Source organism: Nerophis lumbriciformis, linkage group LG19, assembly GCF_033978685.3.
Source record: "Nerophis lumbriciformis linkage group LG19, RoL_Nlum_v2.1, whole genome shotgun sequence".
NCBI classification, from domain to species: Eukaryota; Metazoa; Chordata; class Actinopteri; order Syngnathiformes; family Syngnathidae; genus Nerophis; species Nerophis lumbriciformis.
In genome coordinates, this window is record NC_084566.2 from 37,351,914 (window position 1) to 37,367,459 (window position 15,546).

At 35.9% G+C, this 15,546-nt stretch overlaps 1 protein-coding gene across 4 annotated transcripts in view; it reads right to left on the reverse strand.

Moving 5' to 3' along the window:
- LOC133618455 (tropomyosin alpha-4 chain-like) overlaps nucleotides 1-15,546 on the reverse strand; it is a 39,227-nt gene continuing 23,681 nt past the window's right edge. The window contains exons 1-8 of one of the 4 annotated variants that reach the window (XM_061978814.2): nucleotides 12,833-13,152; nucleotides 10,404-10,537; nucleotides 4,515-4,632; nucleotides 4,373-4,443; nucleotides 4,208-4,283; nucleotides 1,032-1,094; nucleotides 797-866; nucleotides 1-287 (exon numbers count right to left, since the gene is read on the reverse strand). In XM_061978814.2, the coding sequence (XP_061834798.1) occupies nucleotides 205-287; nucleotides 797-866; nucleotides 1,032-1,094; nucleotides 4,208-4,283; nucleotides 4,373-4,443; nucleotides 4,515-4,632; nucleotides 10,404-10,537; nucleotides 12,833-12,946 (729 nt within the window). In that variant the 5' untranslated portion in view covers nucleotides 12,947-13,152 and the 3' untranslated portion in view covers nucleotides 1-204. Of the gene's footprint in view, nucleotides 288-440; nucleotides 659-796; nucleotides 867-1,031; nucleotides 1,095-4,207; nucleotides 4,284-4,372; nucleotides 4,444-4,514; nucleotides 4,633-10,403; nucleotides 10,538-12,832; nucleotides 13,211-15,546 lie in introns of those variants that run through there. The other 3 variants (XM_061978815.1, XM_061978816.2, XM_061978817.2) reach the window with 3 other exon arrangements.

A 15,546-nucleotide genomic window follows, 5' to 3' on the forward strand; every position in this document is an offset into this window, starting at 1 on the left:
TGATTGTCATCATTGTCAGGTTTTATTTGTGTTTATTTGTGCACCGAAATTTAATATCATGGACCCAAAACCATTATAAAAAAAGGGGAGAAAACAAAGAACCATAAATATATAAAAATGACTAGATGTGTTGTTGTTAGGCTAAAAAAGAATGGCAGGATATACTGAATCTTTGACATGAGTACTGGGTCTTCTTGTGCGTGTTTACAAGCTATTGAGCTCTTGCAGTGTTTGGTCCAGGACTTGGTGCATTCCTACGTTTTCCTCTTTTGCATGCGATAAATTCTCTGCAATTAAATAAACAAAAAAAGTTGGTGTCAGATATAAAAAATGCAATATCACAAAAGTCAATGATGTTCTAAGACTCAAGTAAGGTGAATTACTTGACGGAATCAAGTCAAGAAAGTAGTGCAAGAAGCAAATGAAGACCAGGAAAAGAGTAAAATGGAAGAATCTTTATTGCGCTTTGAGGGTCAGGGAAGGGGGAAAAAAAAGCTATAAGAGAGAGAAAAGAGCTTCCCACCAGGCAGGGAGACGAGATTGAAAGTGAAAGCCGAGCAGCCTAAAAGGGGATTTTACAAGGAGGTCATATCATTGAGGGCATGGTCCAGCTCCTCGCTGATAGCCTTGTACTTCAGCTTCTGATTGTACAGTTCGTCTGCAGGTGAGAGGGCAGGATAGGAGAAGGAGATCAAGGAGGAAAGGCGGAGGAAAAAGAAGGAAAGACAGGTCAGGTTCGGAGGGGGGGAAAAAGTGATGACAACTTATAGAGCAAAAGACAAAAGGAGAGGCGTACCTTCCAGGTCATCTATGGTCTTTTCCAGCTTGGCCACTGATCTTTCTGCGAATTCTGCACGGGTTTCCGCCTTTGGGAGGGAGAGGAGGAAGATTGGGGTTTGATGAGACAAGGAGCATCACTTAGAACCGTGGTCCCCAACCATCGGTCCAGAGACGGCTGGACCAGAACAGACTAAAAAAACCTAACAAAAGGTTGGGGACCCCTTACTTAGAAGACTGGAACATTCCCTTACCTCCTTAAGTCTGTCATTCAGGACCTTGATTTCCTCCTCATACCTGTCTTCCTTCTCCGAGTACTAGAGGACAGAAAAGACACCAACACAAGACGGTTACCAGAAAATGTTGGCATCAGAACATCATTATTTCTGAAAGAGAGAAGAACGAGCCAATGGTTGAAGCCACTCACAAAATGTAAAAAAAGGATCTCTGTCCTGCTAAATCCTTGTTTAAAATGTTTAAAACACATAACACGCGATAAGATGACTGTAAGATCGTACCATTTTTGATTCTGGGGCAGGAAATTACATCCTGGCTACCATCGTGCAAAAAGGGAACCTCAACTCTTCTGAGAAAATGTAAAACTAGTGATGGGCCAAATGTTTCCGAGCAGGCTACGTCCTGGTTCAAAGACACAGACTTAAAAGTTCAGCGAGGGGTGGACAGGACTCTACAGTTTGCTTCCTGGGGCGAGCAGCACTTCATATGACGACCCACGTTATTTCTATCAGTCTGTCATGCGATTCTGCCAGAGCAACCGTACCCTGGCCAGTCCATAATGTTACGAACGCCAACCAATCATAATGGATCTTCTCCCTAGGTATGGATGTTCTCTAGGGCTGTGAATCTTTGGGTGTCCCACGATTCGATTCAGTATCGATTCTTGGGGTCACGATTCGATTCAAAATCGATTTTTTTTCAATTCAACACGATTCTCGATTCAAAAACGATATTTTCCCGATTCAAAAGGATTCTCTATTCATTCAATACATAGGATTTCAGCAGGATCTACCCCAGTCTGCTGACATGCAAGCAGAGTAGTAGATTTTTGTAAAAATGAGAATCGATTCTTAATCGCACAACGTGAGAATCGCGATTGGATTTCGAATCGATTTTTTCCCACACCCCTAATGTTCTCGTTCATCCAGGTCATTGTATTTTCTCCGTATTTCTTTGGCCTGAATTCGCATGGTACAAATAGTATACATTGATTGATTGCAACTTTTATTACTTTTAGTACAGTACATATTCCGTACAATTGACCACTAAATGGTAACACCCGAATAAGTTTTTCAACTTGTTTAAGTCGGGGTCCACGTTAATCAGAGCATGGTACAAATAGTATACATTTGTACCATGATCTGATTAACGTAGCTATTTTTAGACCCCATGTAGCTTGTGGCTTACATCAAAGCAACAAGCTACAAAGAGAGAAAATGGACTTTGATTGATTGATTGCAACTTTTATTACTTTTAGTACAGTACATATTCCGTACAATTGACCACTAAATGGTAACACCCGAATAAGTTTTTCAACTTGTTTAAGTCGGGGTCCACGTTAATCAGAGCATGGTACAAATAGTATACATTTGTACCATGATCTGATTAACACCCGAATAAGTTTTTCAACTTGTTTAAGTCGGGGTCCACGTTAATCAGAGCATGGTACAAATAGTATACATTTGTACCATGCTCTGATTAACGTGGACCCCGACTTAAACAAGTTGAAAAACTTATTCGGGTGTTACAATTTAGTGGTCAATTGTACGGAATATGTACTGTACTAAAAGTAATAAAAGTTGCAATCAATCAATCAAAGTCCATTTTCTCTCTTTGTAGCTTGTTGCTTTGATGTAAGCTACAAGCTACATGGGGTCTAAAAATAGCTACGCTACAGGAAAAGCTACATGTTCAAAAAAAGTAGCTAAGCTACCGCCAAGCTACTGGCAAATGTATTTCGTTACTGCCCATCACTGTTGAATTTTGACCTTGTGGATTATTTTGAGTGGGCGATCGCATTAATTCCCTAGAAAATGACATTTAGGTAGAAATGTGTGTGAATACTGAAAAACCGACAAACTGTTACCATGCGTCATGTATCACCATATAGGACTTTAAGATGTCAAAAAGATAGCAAAATATTGTTAGGATGCTAACGGTTAACACAGGCCAAATCCTATATATGACGTATACTTACAACATTTGTTAAAATAACTACCATGCTAACGCAAGAATGTTAATATTTCACATGGGACAATTAACGAGATATGTGACTGGGGTGTATACCTGTAAATTAAGCTAAAAAGATGGCATGCTAGCATTTGCGTGCCAAGAGTTAACATGGGACGAACGACAAAGAAGAATTTGCCAGAAAAGATAACATGCTAATATTAGCATGCTGACGTTAACGTTGTGTCAAGTTGCAATATGTGGATGTTGTGTCTAAGTACGAAATTTGCTAAAACGTTAGCATGCTAACAGCCCCCCGTCAAGTACCAAAACGTATGACTGAGGTGTATACCTGCAAAAATGATTTACGAAAAAGCTAACACACCAACGTTAGCATTTAAAACATTAGCAAGTAGCATTTTGACTTTGGAACCTTTTGAATCGGTTGAGAAATGTTGAAAATGAGTAACTTTGAAAAATTGCCCATTCATTTTAAATAGGGGGAAAAAAATGTAGAATTCCTGGAAGTGTTTGGAATATTAAAAAAAAAAACCGCCCACGTGTCATGAATATGAACAGTTTGATTGGTGAACAGTTTGAATCAGTTGAAAAATGTGGGCGCTGGAAATCAATCAAGCAAAACAGGTTTATTTATATAGAGCCCTTAATCAAAAGTGTCTCAAAGGGCTGCATAAAAAGACGACGGGAACACAAGAAATTTCTCAACCTGTAATTGTCAGAAAAATTGTATGTAAATTATCAAAAAACTTTCCGTTCTCCGAGTTCCCAGTGAACAGACGAAAGCTGTCTTTGTTGCACCAAGCCAAAGGCTTGTAAAATTCCACTGTGTACTCTGGGAAGAGACGGGAGGGGTTATCTATTTTGATCCAAGACCTGCCCAAGCTCGATCCAGGACCAGTCCAAGCCCGAGGCATCGTTTTATTTTGTGTTAATGTGACCGAAAACAATGGCTGTTTACATACCGCCCATTCCTTTAGAAACAGCTGTTATGTAAACAGGGAAAGTCCAAATAAAAAGAAGTGGCGTACAATCTTTCGCCAGAGCGTGGGTGACACTGTAAGAGGTTACATGTCGACACGTCTCTCCTCAAATTGAGCAAAATTGAATTCTGTCTCTGTCTATTTCCTTGCTTCTTGTCTTGTTTAATAAATGTCATCCATGTTTGAACCTGACAGTAATTTTATCTGGCTCTGCACCAGAATGTAGGGGATAAACAACTTGCCTTGTCGGACTGGGCCTCCAGAGACTTCAAGTTGTTGGTGACGTTCTTCAGCTCTTCTTCCAGGTCGCCACACTTCCTGTTGGCAGCGACATAAATCACCGTGATTGGCCCCGTCGCACATGAACTCGGGACACTTAAACGTATAAAGAAGTTCTAATATCTTACAGTTCTGCCACCTCCGCTCTCTCCTCTGCTCTCTCCAGGTCGCTCTCAAGGATCACCATCTTACGAGCCACCTGGGAAGCAGACAACACAATTAGCTTCCTCCCGGGCCGCGCTTGGCAAGGCTTGGCGGGAATGTGCCGACCTCCTCGTATTTGCGGTCGGATTCCTCTGCAATGTGTTTGGCCTCTTTGAGTTGCAGCTCCTGGATCTCCATCTTCTCCTCGTCTTTCATGGCTCGGTTCTCCACCACTTTCATGCCTCTGGAGGACCGCAGAGAAGCACGTTGCACGTTATTTAGATTTAGATTTATTGGTCCCCGTTGGGGGAAAATTTATTTTCACCGCCGTATATTTAAACAATAGACATTACACATCACGAACAAAAGTAAGAAAAAGACATCATACATGACCAACACATTTACGGGCTTGTCAGACAGGTCGGCCGGGATAAGGCTTTTCCCGAGGCGGGCCCTCCGGAATTTGATAGTTCTGTATAGAGATGTCCGATAATGGCTTTTTTGCCGATTATCCGATATTGTCCAACTCTTAATTACCGATTCCGATATCAACCGATACCGATATATTCAGTCGTGGAATTGACACATTATTATGCCTAATTTAGTTGTGATGCCCCACTGGATGCAAGGTTTTCCAAAATAAATCAACTCAAGTTATGGAAAAAAATGCCAACATGGCGCTGCCATATTTATTATTGAAGTCACAAAGTGCATTTTTTTTTTTTTAACATGCCTCAAAAACAGCAGCTTGGAATTTGGGACATGTTTTCCCTGAGAGAGCATGAGGAGGTTGAGGTGGGCGGGGTTAGGGGTAGGGGGTAGCGGAGGGTGTATATTGTAGCGTCCCGGAAGAGTTAGTGCTGCAAGGGTTTCTGGGTATTTGTTCTGTTGTGTTTATGTTGTGTTACGATGCGGATGTTCTCCCGAAATGTGTTTTGTCAATGTGAATTGCCGCCAAATGCGCTTTACGTTTGTTCTGATTAATTTAAAGGAGAACTGCAGTTTTTAAGCGGTAGCAAATGGATGGACGGATGCTTACTGTTCACAATCATTATGAGAGACATGACGGTTGATGTTTATTTTTAAATGCATTGTAACTAGAGATGTTCGATAATGGCTTTTTTGCTGATATCCGATATTGTCCAACTCTTAATTACCGATTCCGATATCAACCGATACCGATATATTCAGTCGTGGAATTGACACATTATTATGCCTAATTTAGTTGTGATGCCCCGCTGGATGCATTAAACAATGTAACAAGGTTTTCCAAAATAAAAAAACTCAAGTTATGGAAAAAAAATGCCAACATGGCACTGCCATATTTATTATTGAAGTCACAAAGTGCATTGTTTTGTTTAACATGCTTCAAAAACAGCAGCTTGGAATTTGGGACATGCTCTCCCTGAGAGAGCATGAGGAGGTTGAGGTGGGCGGGGTTTTTGGGGGTAGGGGGTAGCGGGGGGTGTATATTGTAGCGTCCCGGAAGAGTTAGTGCTGCAAGGGTTTCTGGGTATTTGTTCTGTTGTGTTTATGTTGTGTTACGATGCGGATGTTCTCCCGAAATGTGTTTTGTCAATGTGAATTGCCGCCAAATGCGCTTTACGTTTGTTCTGATTAATTTAAAGGAGAACTGCAGTTTTTAAGCGGTAGCAAATGGATGGACGGATGCTTACTGTTCACAATCATTATGAGAGACATGACGGTTGATGTTTATTTTTAAATGCATTGTAACTAGAGATGTTCGATAATGGCTTTTTTGCTGATATCCGATATTGTCCAACTCTTAATTACCGATTCCGATATCAACCGATACCGATATATTCAGTCGTGGAATTGACACATTATTATGCCTAATTTAGTTGTGATGCCCCGCTGGATGCATTAAACAATGTAACAAGGTTTTCCAAAATAAATCAACTCAAGTTATGAAAAAAAATGCCAACATGGCACTGCCATATTTATTATTGAAGTCACAAAGTGCTTTTTTTTTTTAACATGCCTCAAAAACAGCAGCTTGGAATTTGGGAGATGAGGGGGGTGTATATTGTAGTGTCCCGGAAGAGTTAGTGCTGCAAGGGTTTCTGGGTATTTGTTCTGTTGTGTTTATGTTGTGTTACGATGCGGCTGTTCTCCCGAAATGTGTTTTGTCAATGTGAATTGCCGCCAAATGCGCTTTACGTTTGTTCTGATTAATTTAAAGGAGAACTGCAGTTTTTAAGCGGTAGAAAATGGATGGACGGATGCTTACTGTTCACAATCATTATGAGAGACATGACGGTTGATGTTTATTTTTAAATGCATTGTAACTAGAGATGTTCGATAATGGCTTTTTTGCTGATATCCGATATTGTCCAACTCTTAATTATCGATTCCGATACCGACCGATACCGATATGTACAGTCGTGGAATTAACACATTATTAGGCCTAATTTTGTTGTGATGCCCCGCTGGATGCATTAAACAATGTAACAAGGTTTTCCAAAATAAATCAACTCAAGTTATGGAAAAAAATGCCAACATGGCACTGCCATATTTATTATTGAAGTCACAAAGTGCTTTTTTTTTTTAACATGCCTCAAAAACAGCAGCTTGGAATTTGGGAGATGAGGGGGGTGTATATTGTAGCGTCCCGGAAGAGTTAGTGCTTCAAGGGTTTCTGGGTATTTGTTCTGTTGTGTTTATGTTGTGTTACGATGCGGATGTTCTCCCGAAATGTGTTTTGTCAATGTGAATTGCCGCCAAATGCGCTTTACGTTTGTTCTGATTAATTTAAAGGAGAACTGCAGTTTTTAAGCGGTAGCAAATGGATGGACGGATGCTTACTGTTCACAATCATTATGAGAGACATGACGGTTGATGTTTATTTTTAAATGCATTGTAACTAGAGATGTTCGATAATGGCTTTTTTGCTGATATCCGATATTGTCCAACTCTTAATTATCGATTCCGATACCGACCGATACCGATATGTACAGTCGTGGAATTAACACATTATTAGGCCTAATTTTGTTGTGATGCCCCGCTGGATGCATTAAACAATGTAACAAGGTTTTCCAAAATAAATCAACTCAAGTTATGGAAAAAAATGCCAACATGGCACTGCCATATTTATTATTGAAGTCACAAAGTGCATTGTTTTTTTTAACATGCCTCAAAAACAGCAGCTTGGAATTTGGGACATGCTCTCCCTGAGAGAGAATGAGGAGGTTGAGGTGGGCGGGGGGTGTATATTGTAGCGTCCCGGAAAAGTTAGTGCTGCAAGGGTTTCTGGGTATTTGTTCTGTTGTGTTTATGTTGTGTTACGGTGCGGATGTTCTCCCGAAATGTGTTTGTCATTCTTGTTTGGTGTGTGGCGCATATTTGTAACAGTGTTAAAGTTGTTTATACGGCCACCCTCAGTGTGACCTGTATGGCTGTTGACCAAGTATGCGACGCATTCATTTGTGTGTGTGGGAAGCCGTAGATATTATGTGATTGGGCAAAGGCTTATTGGCGCTTTGTACTTCTCCCTACGTCCGTGTAACACTCCGTACAGCGGCGTTTTAAAAAGTCAAAAATTTTACTTTTTGAAACCGATAATTTCCGATATTACATTTTAAAGCATTTATCGGCCGATAATATCGGCAGTCCGATATTATCGGACATCTCTAGTTCTGTACCTGCGCCCTGATGGTAGTGGTATGATGTATTGGTGTAGTGGGTGAGTCATATCCTGGACTATTGTGTTTGCCAGTCGAATGCTGGACCTGTGGTTTAGATCTGAAATGTTGGGTGTGGTTAGGCCGATGATTTTAGCTGCTATGTTTGTAATGCGAGTGACTTTAGTCCGGTTGGTTACAGAAAGCATAGTGAAAAAACATGTGGAACAGTACGGAAGGATGGGTTGAACGACGCTTTGGTCCAGTAATAACAGGAGGTGAGGTGCAACGTATAGTCCTTTAAGTTTACGGATGGCTGACAGTCTTTGTTGACTTCTTTTTTGAATGTTATTGACGCTTTCTGGGGCAAATAACCGTGCTTCAAATCACATTTTAACACGAGCCAACACGTAAAATTCCCTTTGATACATAAAACAATACGATTATGTATATAAAAAACATGTGCTGCATACAGTGGAAAAATATGAAAAAAAGAAAACTAGCAATAATCTTTCATATTATTATTATTTTTTTTAATAAACTGTATTAATAGCACAAGTTTTTACATTGATATCAAAGTAAACTGCATGCAAATCGATTGAGAATTATGATTTATTTGCAATATACATTGCATCGCATTACCTTAAATTGGGAAACTGGCCCCCACCAAGATGGCCGCCATGTAGGCACGTCGCTTATCATGACATATTTTACATCTATGGTAGCAAAGCAATGCGAGCTAGATAGATACTTATACCTTTTTATATACAACATAATATATTTTCAGAATCAGTTTCAATGAAAAATTGTGTTGGATTGAGAATCGTCATTGTTGCAAGATTCAAATCCGTAAGAGCTAGCTAAACAGACAGAGAGATAAACCATTTCTAATAGTTAAAGTTAAGTTAAAGTTAAAGTACCAATGATTGTCACACACACACTAGGTGTGGCGAAATGTGTCCTCTGTATTTGACCCATCCCCTTGTTCACCCCCCTGGGAGGTGAGGGGAGCAGTGAGCAGCAGCGGTGGTCACGCCCGGGAATAATTTTTGGTGATTTAACCCCCAATTCCAACCCTTGATGCTGAGTGACAACCAGGGAGGTAACGGGTCCCATTTTTATAGTCTTCGGTATGACTCGGCCGGGGGTTTGAACTCACGACCTACCGATCTCAGGGCCGACCCTCTAACCACAAGGCCACTGAGTAGGTGTAATAGGGATCCAAGGTATCCAAGATAGATGGATGGACGCATAGATACAAGGTAAGATATATAACTTTTGGAATCAATAAACCACAGTATCTGCCCAACTCAGTGGCCTAGTGGTTAGTGAGATCGGTAGGTCGTGAGTTCAAACCCTGGCCGAGTCATACCAAAGACTATAAAAACGGGAGCCATTACCTCCCTGCTTGGCACTCAGCATCAAGGGTTGAAATTGGGGGTTAAATCACCAAAAATGATTCCCGGGCGCGGCCACCGTTGCTGCTCACTGCTCCCCTCACCTCCCAGGGGGGGGATCAAGGATGATGGGTCAAAATGCAGAGAATAATTTCGCCACACCTAGTGTGTGTGTGTGACAATCGTTAGTACTTTAACTTTTAACTTAACAAGTCAATTACCGTATTTTTCAGAGTATAAGTCGCACCGGAGTATAAGTCCCACCGGCCGAAAATGCATAATAAAGAAGGAAAAAAACATATATAAGTCGCATTTTTGGGGGAAATGTATTTGATAAAAGCCAACAGCAAGAATAGACATTTGAAAGGCAATTTAAAATAAATAAAGAATAGTGAACAACAGGCTGAATAAGTGTACGTTATATGAGGCATAAATAACCAACTGGTATGTTAACGTAACATATTATGGTAAGAGTCATTCAAATAACTATAACATATAGAACATGCTATACGTTTACCAAACAATCTAATCGCTAAATCCCATGAAATCTTATACGTCTAGTCTCTTACGTGAATGAGATAAATAATATTATTTGGTATTTTACGCTAATGTGTTAATCATTTCACACATAAGTCGCTCCTGAGTATAAGTCGCACCCCCGGCCAAACTATGAAAAAAACTGCGACTTATAGTCGGAAAAATACGCTAAGTGCTATCCAGAAAAGTTTGTGCAAGGCCTTTTATTTTTGTTTATTTTGACGGACTCAATAGTCATCCCTGAGGGACATTTTTTTCTTTCAATATTGACAGAGAGCTCGACAGACAGAGAGATAGACAAATAGACATCAATTCATTAACCACCCAAAGTTTAGCCAACAAATCTAAATGCTAAAACAGAAAGTGAAAAAGCTGAACTCTTTCTTATAGCTACTGTAAGTCGCTTGATATAAAAATTAAAAAATATATCCTTCTGTCACCTTTCGCTTTCGTCCGCCATCTTCTCGGCCTCCTCCAGCTTCTGCAGGGCCGTGGCCAGCCTCTCCTGGGCCCGGTCCAGCTCCTCCTCCACCAGTTGGATCCTGCGGTTGAGGGACGCCACATCGCTCTCAGCCTGCAGATAGAGTCACACAGGGAGAGGGTCAGAGGTCGAGGGGGTGGGGGGGAAACATCTACGATAAGGAAGGAGGTTTGTAAAGTTTTAGCCCCGCTCAACTTCCTGCTTTGTTGTCTTATATGCTAATGATTACGTCACCCCCGGAATTCCTGCAGCTTGACCTACTGCCGTGGCTTGGCTGAGCCCAGATGTCCTACAAACACAGCGATGCGCAGACGCTGACACTTTCAAGCCGGTGATGTAACCCGAAGAGGCACAGCTGGCCTCGCTATGTGTTCCTGCAGCCCCCCCCCCCCGCTCCCACACACCCATACCACCCCACCCACTGGTTAAGGATGAATGCATTGTTGGTGCCTGCTTCCTGTGGCGCTGATAACGCAGCCTGATGGCTTCTTCCTGTAAGCTGCAGGATCATGACGCGTTATGGGTGTTCATTCGGATGCCTGACTAAACGTTAACAAGCTCAAAAAAAATAAAAATAAAAAAATAAAATAAATATATATATATATATATATATATATATATATATATATATATATATATATATATACAGTATATATATATATATATATATATATATATATATATATATATATATATACAGTATATATATATATATATATATATATATATATATATATATATATATATATATATGTATATATATATATATATATATATATATATATACATACACATATATATACACATACATACATATATATGCATACATACATGTATATATATATACACACATATATATATACATATATATACATACATATATATATATACACACACATATATATATATATACACACACACATATATATACATATATATATGTGTGTACATATATATATGTGCATATATATATATATATATATATATATATATACATATATATATATGTACATATATATATGTGTATATATACACATATATATATATGTATATATATATATATATATATATATATATATATATATATATATATATATATATATATATATATATATATATATATATACACACATACACATAGATATATATGTACACATACATATATGTACACATATATATATATATATATATATATATATATATATATATATATATATATATATATATATATATATATATATATATATATATATATATATATATATACATATACACCAGTTGATGATAAAAAAAAAATCCTGTTGTAAATGTGTATAAAGTATTTTTAAATTAGAAATAGAAATAATTTTACCTTACCGGTGGCCGCACCCAGGAATCATTTCAAATATATTTAAATATTTTTTTGAAATATAAGAAAACTCTAAAGTTTTGTAATTATCATTACTTTTAGATAGATATATTTAAATATGTTACTTATATTTTCATAATTTTTCGAACATATAGATTTTTTAAATTTAAATTATATATCTAAATTATATATATTCAAATGCATTTTATTCACATTTTTTTTAAATTATTTTTCACAACATAAAAAGGTTAGTTATACAATGTTGTACTTATTTTAATTGTATATGTGTTCATATTTTTGTTCATTTGTCAAATAGAAAAATGTTTCTTATTATTTTCAATTATATTTATTTGAAAACATGTTATTTGTGTTTTTTAAATTAATTAAAAAAAATACAAAAAAATATAAAATGTTAAGAATAATTGTATTTACATATATACATATAATATATATATTTAAAAAATATATAAATATATATACATACACACACACATATATATTACAATATATTTTATTCATATTTTTAATCAAGTTTGAACATTCAAAAAATGTTGTTATCATTGTTATAGTGGCCTAAAAATATTTTAAAGTAATTAATATAATTTAAATTAAAACAGATATTTTCTAAAAATTAATAATATATCAGGATTATAGTTTAGACTAATTACCTCATTAAAAATTAAAAAAAAAAAAAAGATCACCTGGATTAAAAATCAAATTCCTCAGAATGACTCTGAAACTATTCCAAAGTAGTTTCAAAGTCCGTTTTAAGTTGCATAACACACCCAGAGGGAGTCAGGTATTGTCCCAATGTGAAGTTTCACCTTCTAGAAACTATTCAAACAGCACAAAGAAGACGTGTCAAAGTCACTTCTGCTAAAAGTTGCATTTCATGAGTGGAAAAAAAAGGAAGAAAGCATCATGTGGGAGGGAGTGTTGCTTTAAGGCCACCAGTGCACTTCCCCCGGTGTAGTAAAAGACACATAAGAGTGAAAATGAAATGATTAATAATAATGAATGGATGAGTTTGTAAATCTCACTTTTTCCCGCAGTTCTTTCTCAGTGTCCAAATCTCTTTGGACGGCCATTGCTCGCTCATCCGCCTCATCAACTTGCTGCTGGAGGGCTTGAATTTTCTTCTTCACCGCTTCCATTGTGACTAGAATAATAACCGCTTGTGTGGAGAGAGATGGAGGAAGGGGGAAAAAAACAACCCAAAAAGCAGCTTTTTGCGTTGTATCCTTTAACAAAAGTGGCGTCGATTCCCGTCTAAGTTTGGTCAGAAAACTTTTTTTTTTTTTCTTTTTTTTTTCTCTCTTCCTCCTCCTCCTTTTCTTGCAGACAGGAAATAAGGGACGTGCAGTGCGGGGATGTTGCAAGCGGAGGGGAGGGCAGCCACGCATTTATGGACAATTCCTCCAATCCTGGGAAGAGTTGCGCTCCTGGTGACGTCACACGGCGCGGCAGGGAGGGGGGGAAAGGCCTTTGTGCAGTCCCGAGCATGCGCACAAGCGAGGTGAGCAAAGTCCGCCCGCAGGGGTGTGTAAGTGTGGAACTTTGGCCAACGTGTACTTATAAGGCAACTTGTCTTGGCTTCCAGCTGCATTCTTCTGCAATGATTACACTTTTTTTTTTTTTTTTTTTTGCCATGTATTCTAATAACTAAACGAGTCACAAGGTAAATGTGATTATTATATGGACACGTTTGGTAACATGTTCAAATCCATACACTATTACACTAATAAAGTCCAAATATTATTAAAAAAAAATCCCTAAAATTAAGTCAAAATATAAATGAATTCCAACACTACACAAATTAACTCTAAATATTACACAAAGTCCAAATATTTCTCAAATAAAATCCTAATGTTGTACCAATAAAGTCATAATAAAACAAGAAATATTGTTAAAATATACTTTAAATATTGTACAAATCAAGTCATAACATTATACAAATTAAGTCCAACTATTACATGAATAAAGTCTAAAAATTGTTAAAATAAAGTCCAAATATTACACTAATTATGTGTAAAAATGCTACAATAAATTGTACAAATATTTATAAATATACTCATAATGTTATACAAATACAGTCAAAATATTGTACGAATAAAGTACCAATATTACACAAATAAAGTCCAAATAATACACTAATAAAGTCCAAATATTGTTCAAATAAAGTCCAAATATTACACAAATTGTGTGTAAAAATTGTACGATAAATTATACAAATATGTATTAATATAATCATAATATTATACAAACATAGTCAAAATATTGTACGAATAAAGTCCAAATATTACACCAATAAAGTCCAACTAGTATTAAAAAAAATACCTAAAATTGAGTCAAAATATAAATGAATTCCAACACTACACAAATTAACTCTAAATATTACACAAAGTCCAAATATTTCTCAAATAAAATCCTAATGTTGTACCAATAAAGTCATAATAAAACAAGAAATATTGTTAAAATATACTTTAAATATTGTACAAATCAAGCCATAACATTATACAAATTAAGTCCAACTACTACATGAATAAAATCTAAATATTGTTAAAATAAAGTCCAAATATTACACTAATTATGTGTAAAAATTGTACAATAAATTATACAAATATTTATAAATATTCTCATAATATTATACAAATATAGTCAAAATATTGTACGAATAAAGTCCAACTAGTATTAAAAAAAATACCTAAAATTGAGTCAAAATATAAATGAATTCCAACACTACACAAATTAACTCTAAATATTACACAAAGTCCAAATATTTCTCAAATAAAATCCCAATGTTGTACCAATAAAGTCATAATAAAACAAGAAATATTGTTGAAATAAACTTTAAATATTGTACAAATCAAGTCATGACATTATACAAATTAAGTCCAACTATTACATGTATAAAATCTAAATATTGTTAAAATAAAGTCCAAATATTACACTAATTATGTGTAAAAATTGTACAATAAATTATACAAATATTTATAAATATACTCATAATATTATACAAATATAGTCAAAATATTGTACGAATAAAGTCCAACTAGTATTAAAAAAAATACCTAAAATTTAGTCAAAATATAAATGAATTCCAACACTACACAAATTAACTCTAAATATTACACAAAGTCCAAATATTTCTCAAATAAAATCCCAATGTTGTACCAATAAAGTCATAATAAAACAAGAAATATTGTTGAAATATACTTTAAATATTGTACAAATCAAGTAATAACAATATACAAATTAAGTCCAACTGTTACATGAATAAAGTGTAAATATTGTTCAAATAAAGCCTAAATATTACACAAATTATGTGTAAAAATTGTACAATAAATTGTACAAATATTTATAAATATACTCATAATATTATACAAATATAGTCAAAATATTGTACGAATAAAATCCAACTAGTATTAAAAAAAATACCTAAAATTTAGTCAAAATATAAATGAATTCCAACACTACACAAATTAACTCTAAATATTACACAAAGTCCAAATATTTCTCAAATAAACTCCCAATGTTGTACCAATAAAGTCATAATAAAACAAGAAATATTGTTAAAATAAACTTTAAATATTGTACAAATCAAGTCATAACATTATACAAATTAAGTCCAACTATTACATGAATAAAGTCTAAATATTGTTAAAATAAAGTCCAAATATTACACTAATTATGTGTAAAAATTGTACAATAAATTGTACAAATATGTATAAATATACTCATAATGTTATACAAA